The sequence below is a fragment of the Meles meles genome, chromosome 4, assembly GCF_922984935.1.
Source record: "Meles meles chromosome 4, mMelMel3.1 paternal haplotype, whole genome shotgun sequence".
In the NCBI taxonomy this organism is placed as follows: domain Eukaryota; kingdom Metazoa; phylum Chordata; class Mammalia; order Carnivora; family Mustelidae; genus Meles; species Meles meles.
In genome coordinates, this window is record NC_060069.1 from 97,179,213 (window position 1) to 97,199,954 (window position 20,742).

Consider the following 20,742-nt stretch of genomic DNA (forward strand, 5'->3'; position numbering starts at 1 on the left):
CTGGCTTCTGTTCAGCATCACGTGTGTGAGGTGTATCCATAGTGCTGTGTGCATGCCATCTTCCATTATATGAATATGCCAGTTTTACTACCAAGCCCCTGGAGCCTCAGACCCACATGTCAATGGACTGTATTTAGTTTACAAGTCTGCCAGATGAACTGGGGGTCTGTTGATCTAGGCTGGTGGCTCTGCTCCATGGGTCTCACATTCTCCTCCTGGGACCAATGAGCTAGCCTGGGTCTGTCCTTTTCCTGGCATCCGCAGAGCACAGGTGGAGAAATCCACTCCTGTCACATCTGTTAACATTCCCTTGGCCAAAAGTATAGAGTCAAGGGAAAGACCGAGTGGGTTTTTCATGGTTGTCTTTAGTCTTTCTTTCTTTCTTTCTTTCTTTCTTTCTTTCTTTCTTTCTTTCATAACGTTCTGATTCCCCTTGGTGTCTTGCCTAAATTAACAGCAAGCTGGTTTTATTGAACACGTTGATTAGAGAGGGAAAACTCCACAGAGATATTAGAAATAACCCACAGAGATTCTATGAGGCCTCTGATTCTCCAGCTGTCAAAGTGCTTGTAGTTCTCCAGATACTCCTCCGAGCCTTAAATTGTTTCCTCTTTCCAGAATGCCTTTTCTCAATCTATGACTGCCTGGTGGATTTCTCTTTGCTCATCAAAAATCCAATTTAGATGACTTCTCTCAGAGAAGTCCGTACACGAAAGCAGCCCTCTGTGGGGTGGCTTCTTGCTCTTAGCTTCAGAACACCTGCAGACCTTCTTTCCTAACTGCATCACAGTCTTGTACCATGTTCCTGTTGGCATACTGCTTCCCTTTAACTCAGTCGTGGAAAAGCCAAAATATTATTTCTGATCATGGGGTCCTGATCATGTTGTGAGCGAAATTATTCTGCTCACAAGTGATACAAGTTCAAACGGGAGAACGAGTTGTTAAAAGGCAGATCTGACTATGTTTTCTCCCTTGTTCAAAATTCTCACAACATATTTAAACAATAAAAGTGTTCCTAAAAAGAGATGGGCAGTGACCCAGTATGGAGGAAGTACCTGGATTGAGAGGGTGACTAAAGTAGTGATGAATTAAGATGGACCAAGAAGGGACAGAATTTGAGAAGATGCCATGTGCAGGACGGGGAGACCGATAGAGGGAGCAGAAGCAGGCCCTGTAGGAGATTAGGGCACCTACAAAGTTAAGACAGGGAGAAAGTGAGCAAGGGGACTAAGTTGGTATCAGACCTGCTGCAGGGGGCTCTTTCAGGGGCCAAGAATGGAGGCTTAGGTTCACTCAGAGGGTAGATTTGTTCACAGGCCACATAGGAAGCCTTCTCAACACCATCCCCTCCCAGCAGCTCTGGTGGCTTGCCTTTCACACAACTCCTTTTCTTTTCTTTCTTTCTTTTTTTTTTTTTTTTAAGATTTTATTTATTTATTTATTTATTTGTCAGAAAGAGAGAGAGAGAGAGAGAGCGCGAGCGCACACAAGCAGGGGGAGGAGCAGAGGCAGAGAGAGGAGCAGGGGCAGAGAGAGAAGCAGGTTCCCTGCCGAGCAAGGAGCTCCAGGACTCAGTCCCAAGACCCTGGGATCATGACCTGAGCCGAAGGCATCGGCTTAACTGACTGAGCCACCCAGGTGTCCCCATGCAACTCATTTTCCTACTGGTGGCTTTTCAGGCATCACTGCCTGCCAGCTCTGTGCCTCACACCTTCAGGAAAGGTTCTTCCTTATGGGCCAGTTAGTCTCTCTAGGTGGCTGGAAGCAGTTATTTGCCCTTAGTGCTGCTGGGCTGAGCCTTTGAACTGCTTCACGGACCCTGGCGCCTCGTCTAAGCAGCCATGGCCAGGCAGGGGTGGTCCCACAGAGCAAGGCATGGGAGCTCACATATTGGGAGGGCCGGTGACTGCCGTGCTCCAGAGAGGAGTGCACAACATGCCAGCGTCTTGAGATGTTACAGCCTGAGCGGTGTATATGGAGTTTCAACAATGCACGGCTGAGTTCTCTGACCGGAGTTCTGCCTCCTCTCGCACCAGCCAGTATTCACTGTTGATTCAGATTGAGGATGAGGGCCAGTGGCTTTGGCCTAATCTGTAAAGCCTTGCACAAGGTTGGTTACTATGCATGGCCTTGGCTTTCATCCACTCAGGTTGTGTCCAGACTCACTGGGCAAATTCGGTGTTGGAGAGCATCTGCTACCATGGCCCGGGGGAGAGTTAGGGTGTTGTGCCTACATGCTACTGTTGGGTGAGGCATGAGGCTGGTTGCTGTTTCCTTTCGTGGTTTTACCTTCAGTGAACTAGGATAGCTTCCTGGAGCTCTGGGACAGAGTGGGAGAATGGCCTTGCCCATGAGCTTGATTCCATGGAGTGGTCCTGATTTGTAAGGGACTTTACCCTCCTTTGGAATTTTGAGAAGGAAACAAGGATTTGAGCAATTTGAAGTTACTTAGTCTAGCCCTGACCTCTGCTTTTTACCAGAGCCGCGGGGACAGAATGCCATCTCCCCCTCATGGATGAGTCGCAGACCCAGAGTCAGTTACCCAGCCACAAGAGAATGCTCTTATGTGTCATTTACTTCCTTTTGCAGCTGGGAACCTGGATCACATGACTCTGGTTACAGTTCATGACCAAACAAGCCTTTAAAGTAATAATAATAAAAGCCAGCACTCCTCTGGTCCTCACGGTGTGGCCAGATAGTGTTCTAAGTGCATTATGTAAGTGCTCATGTTACCCCTATCAGCCCTTGATGAGATAGCCACAGTTACTTCCTGTGTTCTGTTTCTACTGCAGAGGGCCCGAACAAGCTCGTTTTCAAACCAGACCTCACTCTGGAGGAGGTGGCGGCAAAAAATCCCCAAGTGCACAGAGGCCGGCATCACCCTGAGGAATGTAAGGCCTCACAGCGGGTCGCCATCCTCATTCCTCACCGGAACAGAGAGAAACACCTGATGTACCTGCTCGAACACCTTCACCCCTTCCTGCAGAGACAGCAGCTGGACTATGGCATCTACGTCATCCACCAGGTGAGTGGTCTGGTCTGCCCTCCCCCCATCCTCCTCTCTCTGGGATGAGACTGAGGGACTTGGCCATTTGTGTCTCTTGGGTAAAAGGAGCGACAAACTCATCAAAGAACAGGTCTCCTACCTCACTGTTCCATGAAAGGAGTAAGGGAAATTCTTGTCTCTGAGTGTGGAATAATCAGACTAAATTCTGGGAAATTTTACTGCTTCTTAAATGAACCTCTGGAGGAAGTCTGTTTTGTTTAGTGGTGTTTTGTCTCGTTTCGTTTTTTGTGTGTGAGCCCTTCCATGTTGGCCAATGTCTGTCCGAAGATTTTCCCTGGAGATTTGCCTTATATTTCCTCCTGCCTTTGCTATATACTACGCGATGAGATGTTGGAATTGTTTTTCATTATTGAGCATGGCTAATCAGTGGGGATCTAGGCAGAGGATCTGACATATTACTGTGTTAATAGCCCTGGGGTTCTATAACTGTCTCCATCTTTCTGCCTATAACTTTTATTATATAAAACAGATATGTTTAGTTTTCACTTTCTTGACTCCCTTATTTGGCTTCCAGAAGCATGATTCAGTAGGAGCACAGTAAGTGATAAGCTAGGGTGCTTTTGAAGAATTTAGCTCTAAGTAGAGAGGCCGATGAAGATGCCTGTATTTGGTATTAATGTTTATTGAAATAAGAAGCATCAACTTAAATACCCATTTCTAGCTTTCCCACATTGTCCCACACCATTCAAATAATTCCCTTCAAAACCTCACAAATGCCAAAAGTGTAAGCAAAATCATTCACTACATATTTAATGTTTTATAACTGGTTGTATTTGTTTTAGGAAACCTTTGACAAGTCAGAGGATATAATTTTGCAATATATACTTTAAAGTAAATGGGAGCTCTTGAAATCAATGTGCATATATAATGAGACCATTTTTTAGGATTTGAAACAAAATTTTACTATTAGTGGATTACAATTTTTTAAAAAGATTTTATTTATTTATTTGAGAGAGGAGAGCGAGCTCACACATGGGAGGTAGGTAGAGAGGGGGTGGAGGAGAAAGAGAATCTCCAGCACATCCCTTGCTGAACACAGAGCCTGAAGTCAGATTCAATCTCAGGACCCTGAGATCATGACCTGAGCTGACGCCAGTAGTTGGACACTTAACTGACTGAGCCACCCAGGCGCCCCATAATTATTTTTCTTTTTAACACCGTTGTTCATTCTCAGGTCTTACGCAGGACAGCAACCCCCGGTGTACAGTATATTTGTGACTAGAAAAATATGTCTGCTTGATGTTACTCTTTTCAGGAAAATACTTTAGTCACTTTGGAGAACTGCCTGTATTTTCTTTATGATAAACCATTTATTAAAGTGGAATTTATTCTTAAGGATTATGATCCACACAGCCATGAGAAAATTAATCCTGTAAAATCTTCTTCATACTATAGCTTTGTTCATATTGCTGTTTGAATTGTATTCTCTTCTTACCCAGTGATGAATCCCTTCTATGAGGTCACTGTGAGGATTGCCTTTTTTTTTTTTTTTTTTATTTGAGAAGGAGAGAGAGAGTGAGAGCAAGCTGGGGGGTGGGAAGTAAAGGGAGAGGGTCAAGCAGGCTCACCTCAGGGGTCCACATGTGGCTTGATCCCAGGATCTTGACATCATGACCTGGGCCAAAATCAAGAGACTGACACAACTGACTGAGCCACCCAGGTGCCCCGAGGATTACCTTCTGCAATTAAGGATTAAAACAGGCTTCTCTTACAGTGATTCCAAGAAACTTCTAAGTAGCTTAGAAATACTAGCGATAACCTCTGTTTATAGCTCCAGATTTCTTGGTCTTTTCTGGTAAGCAACGTCTCTTGGAAGCTTAGTGTAAATTTGTTAACATATGGTTATATTGGGATCAGCCAGAACTTAGTAAAGCAGTGATACTAATTGGCATGACTTGTGTATAAAAAAGGTTTATACTTTTATGTGGAATAAATAAATGTGTGTTTTAAAATTTTTTTTGAGTTATTTTTATTTGTAGTTTAAAACCATGTCCTTTTTTTTTTTTTTTTTTTTTTTTAACATTATTTGACAGAGACAGATCACAAATAGATAGAGAGGCAGGCAGAGAGAGAGAGAGAGGGAAGCAGGCTCCCTGCTGAGCAGAGAGCCCTATGTGGGACTTGATCCCAGGACCCCGAGATCATGACCTGAGCCGAAGGCAGCGGCTTAACCCACTGAGCCACCCAGGCGCCCAACCATGTCCTTTTTTAAAACTATGAAATATACATAAAATTTAGTATCTTAACTTTTTTTCCCCTCCCGATCAGATGATTTTAGTGAGGGGCTTCAGGGCAAGGTCAGTGGGCTGGGAGAACGATGAGATCCTATGTCTTCAGCCCTGCCAGGATCTTGCTCTGGTTCATAGTCACTAAAAGTGCATCTTAACTATTTTTAAGTATATAGTTGAATGGTGTGAAGTATATTCCCATTATCATGTAACCAGTCTCTAAACATTTCTCACCTTGCAAAACTGAAACTATGTACCCATTCAACAACAATTCTCTACTTCAAGGCATGTTTGTCACTTTGGGGATATAAGTATATATGAAAAAATGCAAAAAAAAAAAAAAAAAGGGGGCGCCTGGGTGGCTCAGTGGTTCAAGCTGCTGCCTTCGGCTCGGGTCATGATCTCAGGGTCCTGGGATCGAGTCCCACATCGGGCTCTCTGCTCGGCAGGGAGCCTGCTTCCTCCTCTCTCTCTCTGTCTGCCTCTCTGCCTACTTGTGATCTCTCTCTGTCAAATAAATACATAAAATCTTTAAAAAAAAAAAAAACAAATGGTCTTTATTGCTACTACATCAGATCTTTACTTGGGAAAAATAATTCCAGCTCCTGCCTCAGAGCTGGAGAGGGGCACAGTGTGAAACCTTTATCTCTTCCGCTTTCCAAGTTTTAATTTCTGCATCTGTAGGCTGGAAGTAAAAAGTTTAATCGAGCCAAACTCTTGAATGTGGGCTATCTAGAAGCTCTCAAGGATGAACATTGGGACTGCTTTATATTCCACGACGTGGACCTGGTGCCCGAGAACGACTTGAACCTCTATAAATGTGAGGAGCAGCCCAAGCATCTGGTGGTCGGCAGGAACAGCACAGGGTACAGGTAAGCGGGAAGGCGGCACTGCCCATGGCTTGCTCGGGCCGAGAAGCTCGCTCTGTCGTCATCAGGGCTGTGTGGGACATCGCGTCCGGACTGTCGCAGGAAAACGAGGAATAGGAAAAATGATTCATGACCCATCACTTAAGTTCAGAACAGGAATCACAAGGGTCTTGGCAGAGGATGAAAAACAGCAGGGAAAGAACAGGAGAGGGAAGGCTATCCAAGCATTGCAAATCACAGCCAGCTCCACCCACAGCACCCTGTCGTGGAACTTTTGCCAGGAAGTCCATGCTGAGTACCAGTCAAGTTACTTGCGTGGCTATCCCTGACTTCCCTCCCAGGAGGCGACAAGAGTGTGTCCCTTACCTCAACTTTTAGGCCTCTGTTGTGAGACTGTGACGTTTCTTTTTCAGACTGTGGCATCTTCCCAGGGTTCTGAGGGGTAACGGGGAGGGGCATGGCCACAGACTAGTCTGTTCAAGGGCCAGGACTCCCAGGACAAACTCCTGACTCTCAAAGCCACTGTGAGAATTGCTTAGGTCGCATTTTTCTTCTTTGGGACAAGATTCATTTATTTCTTTGACAGATAGTGAGCACAAGCAGGGGGAGCAGCAGGCAGAGAGAGAGAGAAGCAGGCTCCCCGATGAGCAAGCAGCCCCATGTGGGATTCGATCCCATGACCCTGGGATCATGACCTGAGCTGAAGGCAGAGTCTTAATCAACTGAGCCACCCAGACACCACAGGTCCCATCATTCCTGTCTTTACTTCTGCCCCCTGTCTTCCAGCAGAGGCTTAGCTGTTCTTCATCTTACTTCATACCAGTTCCTATTCAAGCACAACCAAGAAGAAATGATGACCAAAAAAATTCTCCATAAATGAAACTGTATGTTTGCTTATGTGTGTGCATGTTTCCTGGTCTGCTTGCCCCAGGCCCTGCCATTCCAGTGTGCTCATGTCTGTGGTGCTTACTGTGCTGGGGGCCATGAGCCCAGTTTGAATAAGGCTGGTGCCTGCCCTCAGAGAGCTCGCTGTGGCACGCTGGTGTGGGGGACACCAATTGCCATGGAGATGCATTGGTTGTGCATTTCTGCCAATCCAGCTGTAAACAGTTGGTCATGATGGGGAGAGAGGAGGAGGCAGGGAGAGAATTATGCAATTATAACCCAGGAGATTGCACCACTGTCTACTCCGGGAAGGGAGCATGAGATGGAAACCACGAAATCCCTTGATAACGCACTTAATCTGAGTTTCCATGCTGCTCAAATTGTGTAGGTCACTTTGGACTCTAAGAGATTTCTAAGAGTAATATCGCAAGTAATTTTTGCCTTAGGTGCTGACTTCAAACAGAGTCCCCATGTGAACTGTGGGATAGAAACAAATACCTAGAACAAACTACAGTGGGTGAGCTCACAAGGTCTTTAAAGAAACACCTATGGAAGGGTTTAAAGCTCTTCCCCAGGGAATGTGGCCCCTTCATTGTGTGCGACAATGGGAATTTGAATTTCTAATGGAGGGGACTGAGGGGCTTTCTGATACCTGGATACAGCTGAAGAATGAGCCGAGGAGCTCAGTGCAGCTGGCCTTCAGTGTATCGGGTGGAGCAAGGCAGAGGGGAGAAGCTGAGAGAGGAGATGCCATGCTTGTAAGAGAATTGCAGGAGTTTTTCCCTTGAGGAATTTTATCATGATCCTTACCTGGAGATTTTGTTTTCGGTCTCCTTGAGCCACTTGTGCATGAAAGAAAGCAGCCTATTATATCGGGTGCTTTCAGAAGCATGTCAACAGTCTACATAAAATTAGTAAGATCATCACCATGTATAACACAGAACACCTGTACTTTGGACCTTCCATAGATAACTTCCTGTGGCCCAGTTCTTTCTACACATTTGTGTCGAGAGATTACAACCACACAGGATTGTTTTGTTGTTGCTTATTTTTAGAGTGCAGATACACAGGATTGTTTAAAGGATTTTTATTGGGATTCTAGATTTTTTTTTTTTTAAATGCACCTGGACCACAAGAAACTGAGTTCTTGGGTCTCCTGCTGGAAATTTTTATTTATTTATTTATTTATTTATTTATTTTATTTTTTAAAGATTTTATTTATTTGACAGAGATCACAAGTAGGCAGAGAGGCAGGCAGAGAGAGAGGAGGAAGCAGGCTCCCTGCCAAGCAGAGAGCCCGATGCGGGGCTCGATCCCAGGACCCTGGGATCATGACCTGAGCCGAAGGCAGAGGCTTTAACCCACTGAGCCACCCAGGCGCCCCTCCTGCTGGAAATTTTGAGTAAAACTTCAGTTGCCACAGTCAGCAGTTTCATCAGATGTTGCTCACTCTAAAAACAGCCCCTGCGTGAATCTTGGTATTTGATTCGCTACCGTCACTGGCCAGACATTTCCTTTGTAACTAGATATCAGAAAGCCTTTCTGTTCTTTGAGTAACTGGCAGGGTTTTCTTAATATGAATCAGGTGATTGAGTGTGTCTTCTCTTTTGATCTGGACGTAGGCAGCTCTGAACCAAAGCCATGGCGTTCTTCTAGAAGCTGAAAAAAATCTTATATGTAGATCAGAGTTCTAATATATTTCCTGTTTTAATCTTCAATTCTGTTTTAACTTCTTCTCTGGTCCCGGTTGTTTGTCATTTCTATTTTTCTACTTTATCGTATGTATCGTGTAAACCACCTCATCCTGTGTGGCCCAAGTAATGGAGGAGTTGCCCTTACCCCCCTCCCCTACTCCTTACCTTTGCTATTTTGGGCAAAATCCCTCTTGTTGCAGGCCAGAGGACAGGTGGGGTTACAGGCAGCTAAATGTCTGCTCTCTTGGCCACTGTGTTCTACTGGGTCACAGAGCTTGAAACACATGATTTAATCTTTGCAACGGCTGCCTCATGAGTGTGATGAGAAACGCAAGAAAAGTTTTCACTTCACCCACACACAGAGGAAAGAACTTACAGGAACCTGCCCCCACTGTCTCAGACTCTGATGAGGCCAGACATAAATCTTGTTTATCTCACTGACTGCGGATCAGTGATGAGGCCTTGGACCAGCCTGCCGCAGATTTGACTGCCAAGAATTGTTTTGGTACCTGACTACTTTGTGCAAGGACGCTGCTCTTATTTTAGGCCTATATTTTCCCCACCTTTGGGCCTTACAGCCCTTTAAAAATAAATAAAACTTCTGGGCCAGTTAAGTGGTTATGCTTTTCCCTATAAAAAGAAAACCCAAAAGCAGGATCGACAAACACGTAGACATTTGCCATTTAGGAAACGGCTGAGAAACTGAAAGTTCCTCACCCTTCTTTCAGGCTGGTGTCCTTGTTTGCCTCCCACTGCGGCTACCTGGCTCTCCGGGTGCTTCCAGACAGCCCGTGTTTGTCTCTCTCTCTGTTCACTCATCCTCGTGGTGTTCTGGCCATAGGATTTCCCCATGTTCCTACCTGTTGAACCCTCGCAGGCCCACCTGCCGCTGCCGCATGGCATCACCTTCCTCAGGACCCTGATGACCCTAGTGTCTTGTGTTAGACTGGAAGCTCTATCAGGGCAGGGCCCCGCTGTTCCTGTGTCTAGCTCACTGTCTTGCACACAGTGGCTGGTGGTTACTTAATCACGGTCAGGTTAGTCATGGTTGTTTGCTCCTGGTGACCCATCATGGGTGCCTGGCAGACTGTGTCTGGGCAGTGCTGTTCCTCAGTGTCCTGATGAAGCTGCTGGTCTGCAGGGCCTTGAGGATGCCTTCCCAGGGGTGCCCGGGTGGCTCAGTCCGTTAAACGTGGGCCTTCGGCTCAGGTCATGATCCCCCGCAGCGGGGTCCCTGCTCATTGGGGAGCCTGCTTCTCCCTCTCCTTCTTGATCATTCTCTCTCTTGCTATCTCTCCCCCCTACCCCCGCCAAATAAATAAATAATAAATAAATAAAATCTTCAAAAAAAAAAAAAAAAAGAATACCTTCCCAGTCAGAGGCTGGCAGCCATGGCAACAAGTCACAGCGGCTTGTGTCTTAGCCAGTAACAGCTGCCTTCTGAGCACTTTATTCCTGTTGCTTATTTTAAGTTGTTGTGATACCATTTTCTAGGATTTTAGATTGAGGGGTTAGAAGTAAATCTATTTCCATTGTGGGTTAAGCAGACCCTCCCCGTTTATACTCAGAACACAGAGGCCAACAGCTGAACGACAGATTGGCCTTTGAGACTCACGCCTGCTCCATAGCTAGTGTCTGTCTATGTGCTTATTGATCTTTCCTTTTGGTTTTTCTTATCTGGGAAAACAGAAATATTTAATTGGTCCTGGCACACTTTGAACTGAATTTATTTATTTATTTATTTATTTATTTCTTTGAACTGAATTTAATGCAGATTAGAAATCCTCCATATGTTTGTATCTTTTTATTCAGTAACATCCACGTTGGCAAGGTGCCTACCTTTGCATTTCTGGATTGTTACAGTGTTATTTTTTTAATTATTTTTTTAATATTTTATTTATTTGACAGAGAGAAATCACAACTAGGCAGAGAGGCAGGCAGAGAGAGAGGAGGAAGCAGGCTCCCTGCGGAGTAGAGACCCCGATGCGGGGCTCGATCCCAGGACTCTGGGATCATGACCTGAGCCGAAGGCAGAGGCTTTAACCCACTGAGCTACCCAGGCGCCCCTTGTTACAGTGTTATATTCACATGTTGTCTTTTTGCTCAGGTTTGCTCATTTGTCCACCAGTCATCCATCAGAAACCCATATGACTGGGAGATGCTGTCTGCCCTGTTACTCCTGGTCTCTTCCCCGTCCCCTTTTTCTTACTGCACAACTCTGCCCTTGCACTCTCCTCCTCTTACCTACTGTGTAGTCTTTAGACAATTTCTCCTGCTCCTATAGCTTCACCCACCACCTCTGGACATCTTAGTTCCAAAGCCGTATCTGTAGCCACTCTTCTCTTTTGGACTTGGATCCTATATCCTTTTGTCCACTAGCAAAAGCACCAGGGGTATCTCAAATTCAAATTCAGCTTACCCAAAACATAATCTACTGTCTTCCTCTTACTGTTCCATACACTCTATTTCTGTTGAAAACCTGTATCCTCTGTCTTGTAGCCCAAGCCAGAAACCTCAAGATGGCTGAGGTGCATTGGCTTCTCCAGGACTTGGAGATGGAACTTTGCATGCACAGAAGTGGAGTTTGCACACAAAGTGTGTATAGGAGCTGTCTCCTCTCCACCCCACCCAGCCAAAAAAAGTAAAAGTGAAAAACTAGTATATTCATTAGGGCATTCATTCATGCTGAACCTGGAGGCAGCCTCAGGATCCTTCCTGACCCAGTGCCCTTGGCCACCATCACTCCTTACTGGTTTGGCGCATGAGGTGAAATCTGTCATTCAGCTCTGATGTTGTTGTGCGTGTTTACAGGTACCTCTGTAGACCTCTGCGCACAAACATTCAGTAACAGGAGGCGAGCACTTTGCTTAGTGAGCAGATGGGAGCATTTATTTAGGCAGAGGAAAGAAGGGCCGGCATGAAGGTCAGGAACGCTGGGAGGTGGAGGTCAAGAAGGAGTGGATGGATGAAAATGTGTGGTCTTCAGCGTGTTCCTAGGATGCTAGCCCTGACACGAGAGACTTCTGAAGAGTGTGTGGAGAACAAAAAGGCCTTGTGCTAATGTTACTGTTATTTCTCCTCTCTTCTGCTCCAGGTTACGTTACAGCGGATATTTTGGGGGTGTCACTGCCCTCAGCAGAGAGCAATTTTTCAAGGTGAATGGATTCTCTAACAACTACTGGGGATGGGGAGGCGAAGACGATGACCTCAGACTCAGGTGAACAACAGGGGCAGGTCCCCTTCACGGGGCTCTGCTATCACTGGTGGCTCTAGAAACCTACGTTTACAGAGAGTTCCTATAGATGCCTGTCCGGGAGGCCATGAGGCCGCAGAATCGGGCGTAAATCGGGGGTAGGGGAGGGCAGCCTGGCCCACATTGCTGTTTGCCACTGGCAGTTCAGAAATGATGGAGGGTCGTTTGTTTTTGGCTCCTCGGAGTGTTTAGGAGTGTTAGAAATGTTGGTGGAGGTTTCTAGACTTGCTGGTGGGTATTACTTCCTGAGACAGAGTCCAAGATTCTGCCAAACTGTAATTTGAGGGAAATAGCCAGAGAGCCTGTTGTAAGCCATGCTTTTCCCCAGACCTAAGGGAATCCTGGCACAGTTCTCCATTTCCAGAGCAGAGAGTGCCAACAGCTTGTGAAGAGTGGCACCCCCAGGCTCAGGCCAAGATGTCCTTTCGTGCTTAGGCCTTAGCCAGCCCCATGCACCTGGAGCACCTGCTGGCCTCACCCTCAGATTTTCTTGGACTACTTTCTGCTCTGGGGGGCTCAAGGGAGCATGTCTGACCTCTTCTCTTAGCTCACCCACCCCCTTGTCTTGGGTGTTGTGATTAGATAGTTATGGGTATCGCTAGCTCCCCAAATTAAGTATACAAGAGCCTGAGGCTAGTGTCTTCAGACTAATAATGAAAGGCCTTTAGGGCTGTTAGGAGACCCCCCTTCCTCCTACTGTTGCCTCTTAGAAAGGAAATTTCTTAGCTGGGGTTCTGAATTAATAGATGAGTGACTGCCAGAAACTTTCCATAGCTTTAGTATGAAGAAACCATGGTTCCATGTTGGTCTTGTTTCCATGACTAGGCTGAGAGCCTCTGGAATGTTTCTGGCAGGAGAGAATGGGTTTCCCTCACGAAAGGCTCCGTAGGAATAGCCTTAGGGATGGGCAACAGGACTTTATGGCCCAGCCCATCAGCAGCCTGTATAGCCTTGGCTTATGAAGTAGACAGAGGGCACCTGATGGTTTTCAGGGCAAGAGTAGCAAGGACTAGAGATAAACAGTATCCACCATGTTCCCCAGATCCGCTTCACTGTCCAGATGGGATGCGTAATAGACTTTTGCACATTTCATGTAACTTTACTATCTTCTTGATCCTCCTCAGCTGCAAGGTAGAGGGGAGACCCCAGTTTTGCTTTCATTTGAGGAAAACATCCTGACCTCCAGAGTGGTTCTTGACTAATGTTATGAATAAACACCAATGATTTGAACCTAAAAGTTGGCTAAGATTTATTTACTAAACATTAATTTTCTCACCCAGACAACGGGCACCAGCCTTCTTTGCACTTCTGTATCACATTACTGTTTGCAAAGCGTGTTCCGTGGAGACTGTTTGATTTGGGCCCGTCATAACACCCCTGTAACACCATTGCCGTTTTACAGAGAAGCAGTTGAGACCCGGAATCATGAACTGACTTACCCAGATTGTAAAAAACAAATTCTAGATTTATACCTGCGTTTGTTGGCTTATAAGCCTGGGACCTTAAATGGTCATTACTTTCTTTGCTAAGAAAGGAAACACTAAGTAAGTTAGGCATCCAGAGAGACTGGATTCTCCTATTTGTTATGATGTTTTAAAAAAATTAGAATGGGTACTTTCTCAGGTGTTTTGGAAAATGACAAACTATAAATTGACACATCTCCTTTGTATCCCAGTAGTAGATGTTAAATGTGATTCTTTATGGACTTTACTGCCTGAGGCCCAGAATCACAAGAAGTCTTTTTTTTTTTAATCCTAGTGATCAAACTCTGTGTGACTGTGTATGTGTGCATATGTGTAAATTTTGTAAATGATTTTTGTTAAGTGCCTGGTGATAGATAAGTAGGATAGACTTTAAAAAAAAAAATCTGCTATTCTTCTAGGGTTGAGCTTCATAGAATGAAAATAATCCGGCCAATGCCTGAAGTGGGTAAATATACCATGATCTTCCACACTAGAGACAGAGGCAATGAGGTGAATATAGAACGGTAAGTTCCTGCATTCAATGCCTGTCAGGCACCTGGTTAGTGTCTTTTGTTGATAAGGACTCTACTGAATCCGATCAGATGAGTCCGTTTATTTTGTTCAAAGCTTTTTATTAAGGTTATTTTGAACAGACACAAAAGTAGAGGGAATGGTATATTGAACCTTCCCATACCACATACTTAGCTTCAGTAGTTACCAACTCATATTCTCTCTTCCTTTTCCAACCTTCTTCTCCTCCCCCACTAGATTTTTAAAAGCAAATCAAATATCACAGCATTTTATGTGTAAATACTTCAGTGTACATCCTTCAGTATAAGAAGTCTTAAAGAACCACTGTAGCATTATCACACCTACAATAAGATTAACAATACTTCCTCAAGATCATCAAATATCAGTGTTTGGATTTCCCTGATTATCTCATAAAATTTTTTTCCCCCTTAATGGTTGGTTCATTCAGATCAGGATCTAGACAAGGTCCACACAGCGCATTTGGATGATCTCTCTGAAATCTTTTTGTTTTGTTTTTTTTTTAATTTATTTATTTGACAGAGAGAGATCACAAGTAGGCAGAGAGTCAGGCAGAAAGAGAGAGGGAAGCAGGCTCCCTGCTGAGCAGAAAGCCGGATGCAGGACTCGATCCCAGGACCCTGAGATCGTGACCCGAGCCGAAGGCAGAGGCCTAACCCACTGAGCCACCCAGGCGCCAATCTCTCTGAAATCTCTTAATCTGCAGATTACCTCTCCCCTACTTTTTTGCCCTTGCATTTTATTTGTTGAACAAACCAGGTCATTTGTCAGATGGAATTTTGGAATTTGCTACCTTGTGGATCTTGTGAATGGCATCCCAGCAGTAAAACTTCACATGTGCCTCTGACTTCTAAATTCCCTTGTAAACTGCAAGTTGGATCCTGGAGACTTGAATGGAATTCAGTGCTATTTCAGGGCAAGAACTTCACCGATGGGGCCACATAGCTCCTCTTTTATCACCACAGGAAGACGGAATGTCTGGTCAGGTCTTTGTGATACTAGCGTTGATCTCTGGGTTTTAAGTGTTGTCAGCCCCGTCCAGGTTCCCCATTGGCACCCAATGATCTTAGCAGCCATTGGTGCTCATTGCATAAACTTATTATTTAATTAGGATTGCAAAATTCTGATATTCTGTCATGGCTTCTGCATTGATTAGATAGATTTTTCTGCAAAGAAGGACTTCCCTTCTTCATCTGTTTGAGTACACCAGGGTTTGGTTTTCACAGAAAAGGCAGAGTGAAGGGGAAGAATCAGTACCGATTTTTCAGTTTTCAAAATGATGAGTTGCTCTTCCCCAGCATCCTTCAGGATGTAGTTAATATTCTTTTCAATGCCCGGTTTGCCTCATCTTTGGCGAGTGGCCATCTTTTTTGAGCTGACTCCTTGATCCTTTGACATAAATAGACAGTTTTGAGAGCTCCCTTTCCTGTGCTCCTGTGTGATGAGCTGTTCTAGGCTTATCCTGTACTTCTCATGCTCCAGGAATTGGCCCTTTCACCGAAGAATCCTGGCAGATGAGCCATTTCTTTTTGGGACAATAGTTGAAGAATCTACAGTTCTTTGTTCTGATTTTTTCTTCTAAATTTTAAAACTATATTAAAGTGCTTTTAGCCCTTTTGTTGGAATCTACATTTTAAAACAGTATTAAAATATCATAGGGCTTTGTTAGAGTTTATATTTTAAAACAATATTAAAAAGGCTCTTAGCCCTTTTTTTTAGAATCTGTGACTTTAACAATAAACTTTCGTTTTCCATGTGTCTTTCTAGAGCTTGTCTATAGGGGTGCATTTTTTTCTTTTAAATTAAGAAAAATAATTATTATGGAATAGATCTGAAAGAATACTTAAAATTATTTGAAAAGTGTGAAGATTCTTGATGCAACGAACAGTGTAGTGTCCTCCACCCAATTTATTTATTTTTTAAAAGTATTTTTATTTATTTATTTGACAGAGAGATAGAGAGCACAAGTAGGCAGTGCATCAGGCAAAGGGAGAAAGAGAAGCAGGCTTTCTGCTGAGCGGGGAGCCTGATGGAGGACTCAATCCTAGGACCCTGAGATCATGACCTGAACCAAAGGCAGATGCTTAACCGACTGAGCCACCCAGGCCTGACCACCACCCCCAACCCAATATATGTTTGTTACCCGTGTAACCTCCCCAATCCCATTTCCTCCTCCTACCCTAAAAGGTCATTTTTTCCTGAATTTTTGTGATAAATACTTGTGATAATGAGAGTTACTTCTGCTGTTTCTTTGTTGTTGTTGTTTTCCCATAGGTGTGTGTCCCTCTACAAAAGATTGTTTAGTTTTTTATGTTTTCCAATTTTATATACATGAAATCATACTGTATTAGTTTTCTCTGACCCTATGGAGTTCCACATTGTGTTTCTGATCTCTGACCACATTGATGCTGTAACCGGAATGTATTGCTTTTCATCCAGAGTTCCCGGAGACCAATTCAGCTCACTTCCTGCTCCACTCCCGGCACCCGGGGGCTTCAGCCATGCAATTGCTGCTGCTCCATGAAATGCAGCCTGCTACTTTGCATGTCTCTGCATCTTGCACAGGGTGGTGTTCCTGCCTGCTTGTCCTTTCCCTCACCTTTCTCCTCTTCTAAGCCTCGGTCATACGTCCTTTCTGTGCACCCGTCCGTAGACTCCCTCATGAAGTCAGGTGCCGCTTTATTCATCGTCCTCTGCATATATTCTGACTTTGTTAGAGACTCTTAGGAAAGCTGTGTACCCTCCTGCCTACAGACAACAACATGGGAGGATTCCTAGATACCCTGAAGCTTAGCAGAGGGCCTCTTAGCAGTGGCTGGCCCGTATCACGTTCGTCAGTGTTACCTGTGTGTCCTTCTGTCCTGTAGACTCGGTGCATTGGTCCCTAGGGTCTTAACATGGGATCTGACACACGACCACACGGTTATCATTGGTGTCCGTTACTTTAGATGGGGAAAATGAACTTTTTGCAGTAGGAAACACAGCAGGTGCAATAATTTACAAAGATGATTTTGTCAAATTTGGGGACAAGGCAAAAAGCAATAGAAATACATGTTAAATTCTTGCATTACCATTTACATTGTTCTTTTTATCTTTAGGATGAAGCTCTTACATCAGGTATCACAAGTCTGGAGAACAGATGGGTTGACTAGTTGTATTTACAAATTACTCTCTGTGGATTATAATCCTTTGTATACCAACATCACAGTGGATTTCTGGTCTGGTGCATGACCCTGGATCTTCTTGTGACGTTTGGAAGAACTGGATATTTTATTGCAATAATTTTGGACTAGAGACTTTCCCTAGTAGCACACATTAAGAACTGGTCACAGCTAATGACTGAGCTGAATTTTTCCTTTTTGTATTTTCTTAGCAGAATTCCAAGTAACAGGGACTGTAGAACAGTTGTAAGAAGACAGATTTCTTGGTTGGTTTGCTCCTGGGGGTTATTAAAGACTGTAATACACATATGTGAAGGGCTGAGTCTGCAAAGATTGCTCAAGGGATACCATGAAGTCTACTTGAAAACTTGGACTGAAGGAAATTTAAGTTTGAAGTGATCCATGATGGGATCAGAAAAGCCCACAGGAAATAGGATTGCTGAGTGGTCCAGAGAACCGGAATTGTTCTCATCTGAGGTAGCAAGGTACGAAGTCTATCTGTTTACTCATTTATCCTGCGTGGTCCTCTGAGAAGAGTTGGGTCCCAGGTGAGAAGAAGGCCCCAGAAGAGAGGAGAAAGGTGAAGAATCAAGATGCTGTGAACTTAGGCACAAATGGCGTGGGAGGCCAGTGTCGGAGGAGTGGCCGCTGCTGCTGCTGGTCTGTGGCGAGCGTCCCCTGCCCACATAACGCCTCCCAGGAATCGCCCAGCGGGACATACGTTATCTACTACTTTTTAAAGTATTTTTGTAAAATGATTTTGTACATGCAGGATATGAATTAGCAGTTTACAAATCACCTATTAACTAGTCATAGATCGAAAATACCTCTGTAATAAAATATTAAAAAAAGCTGTGGGTGCCCCATCTTGGTTTTTTTACTGTTGTTTGAGGTCCGTAGACATGTTCGTTTCAGTATCCTTAATCCTCAGCAGTTTAGAAACGCACAAATTAGGGGCACCTGGGTGGCTCAGTGGGTTAAAACCTCTGCCCTCGGCTCGGGTCATGATCCCAGGGTCCTGGGATCGAGCCCCGCATCCGGCTCTCTGCTTAGCAGAGAGCCTGCTTCCTCCTCTCTTTCTGCCTGCCTCTCTGCCTACTTGTAATCTCTGCCTGTCAAATAAATAAATCTTAAAACAAACAAACAAACAAACACAAATTGGACTGACACCCTCCCCCCTACCCCACTCCCTCTCTTTATCTTTCTGTCCCTTTCTCCTGCTCTTCCTGTGTGCAGCCCCTTTGTATAACCGGGTCCAGGCCCATGGCGGGTGCGTCTACATCTCGTTACCTGGGCCACATCATGCTTTTGTCCTCCTCATCCTCTTCTGCCTGCTCCTTTCCTGGTCATCGATGCCAGCTGCAGCAGGGCTGGCCTCCAGAGGCCACACCTGGTTGGGTATAAGATAGGAAGGGATGGAGGCCAGGGCTCGGAAGCCTTTGATTTGGGGGGAAGATGGGGCTGTGGCACTGACTGGGGCTGTGGCAGTGATTTGGGAGAGAAGCAGCCAGTACTGCTGAGCTTCCTGGGGTGGAGGGCAGGGGCATGGGAGGATCATCTCAGGAAGGTAATAGGAGGTGGGTACTGGAATATAGAAATATTCAGAGGTGGATACTCGGACACAGAACTAATATTGTGTTTGCATGGGTGAATGGACACATAAATAACATAGATGTGGATGTTCTTCAGCAAGCACTGTGGCTCTGTGCCCCAGGCTCTCCCGATCCATCATTACAATATGACACTTTAATTGTTCAACTTGAACATGAATGAGTGCCAGCCGATGAGTGTAAATAATGTCCTTCCCGAACAGAACGAGGGAGGGGAAGGAGGGCTTGGGGCTCCCAAGAAAGGCAGCGGTCGCCTCCCAAGTGGGGAAGGAGAATTTGAAAGGAAAATACATTTTATAGACCAGGACAGGTTTACCTAGGGCTAGCCTGGTTTACCTTTAACTCAGAAAGGACAAGTAAAAGTTGTTTTTTGTTTTTGTTTTTGTTTTCCAGTTAGCAAAGAAATAATGTTGGTTTTCCATCATTTTCCCCTATGCTCTTTTCTCTTTTCTGCAGAATCTTGAGCATTCTGCCCCAAATTCTCTTATCATATACCAACTGAACTGTTGTGATTGCCAACAGCCCATGCCAGGGATCCCCAGTTCGGAGCTGTTGGTCCCTGGTCATGGTTTGCAGGATAAAGGAAGAGAATATACTGTGTGAAAGGAATTTGAGGATCCATATTTGAGAATTCAGTTTCTTAGTAAATGGAAACAAAATACAACTCCTATCATGTGGAAATTCTCTGTGTGTTTTCAGCTACTAAAAGACATCTGTGTATTTTGGGAAATGTCTTAGAAACCACTACTCTATGCCAATTACTGTTTTTCAGGTTATTCTTTTTTTTTTTTTAAGATTTTATTTATTCATTTGACAGACAGAGATCACAAGTAGGCAGAGAGGCAGGCAGAGAGAGAGAGAGAGGAGGAAGCAGGCTCTCTGCTGAGCAGAGAGCCCGATGCGGGCTTGATCCCAGGACTCTGGGATCATGACCTGAGCTGAAGGCAGAGGCTTTAACCCACTGAGCCACCCAGGCGCCCATTCAGGTTATTCTTTTTTAAGAGTTCATTTTTTTTTTTAAATTAGAGAGAAAGCATGAGAGAGAGCGAGAGAGAGAGTGCATTAGTGGGAGGAGGGACAGAGGGAGAGGAAGAAGCAGACTCCAGGTTGAGCAGGCAGCCTGATGCATGACTCAGTCTCAGGACTCTGAGACCATGACCTGAGCTGAAGGCAGATGTTTAACTGACTGAGCCACCCAGGCACCCCCAGGTTATTCTTTCAATCAAGGTGCCTCATCATGGGGACACCTGGGTGGTGAAGCGTCTGCCTTCCGCTCAGGTCATGATCCCAGGGTCCTGGGATCAAATCCCCGCATTGGGCTCCCTGCTCGATGGGAAGCCTGCTTCTCCCTCTCCCACTCCCCCTGCCTGTGTTCCCTCTTGAGCTGAGTCTCTCTCTCTCTGTCAAATAAATAAATAAAATATTAAAAAAAAAAAAAAGATTCCTCATCATGCAACTTCCCAGGGTGGAAGAGAATTTTAAGACCTTTGCTTATTGCTGTCATCCTCCTGCTTCCCTTCACAGCCAGGCAGAGGAGTTTGGCCTCAAAGGAAGGAAGTTTCCCCAGTTCCTGCCCTGTGTGTTTTCACTGTCAATTGCTACAAAGAGGCCAAACTTTTTGAGCTTTGTAGACAGGCCTCCTGTAATTGCTAATGATTGCATGAGCCTGGTCTGTTTGGACATCACAAATACATGAACAGCATGCCACTTTACGTGTTTTTATTTTTTCTCACCCTGCCACTTATTTTTTTTTCTTAATTTAATTTTATTATTTGACAGAGAGAGAGAGATCACAAGTAGGCAGAGAGGCAGGCAGAGAGAGGGGAAGCAGGTTCCCTGCAGAGCAGAGAGCCCGATGCAGGGCTCAATCCCAGGACCCTGAGATCATGACCTGAGCCGAAGGCAGAGGCTTAACCCACTGAGCCACCTAGGTGCCCCTCGGGGTTTTTTTGTTTGTTTTGTT

General features: G+C 45.0%; 1 protein-coding gene across 1 annotated transcript in view; it reads left to right on the forward strand.

Moving 5' to 3' along the window:
• The window catches only part of B4GALT4 (beta-1,4-galactosyltransferase 4), a 30,575-nt gene extending 12,587 nt beyond the window's left edge, over positions 1-17,988 (forward strand). Inside the window, exons 3-7 of the mRNA XM_046001523.1 lie at positions 2,793-3,025; positions 5,980-6,167; positions 11,838-11,960; positions 13,879-13,983; positions 17,107-17,988. Of these exons, the coding sequence (XP_045857479.1) occupies positions 2,793-3,025; positions 5,980-6,167; positions 11,838-11,960; positions 13,879-13,983; positions 17,107-17,239 (782 nt within the window). The 3' untranslated portion in view covers positions 17,240-17,988. The remainder of the gene's footprint in view (positions 1-2,792; positions 3,026-5,979; positions 6,168-11,837; positions 11,961-13,878; positions 13,984-17,106) is intronic.
• The last annotated feature ends 2,754 nt before the right edge of the window (positions 17,989-20,742 follow it).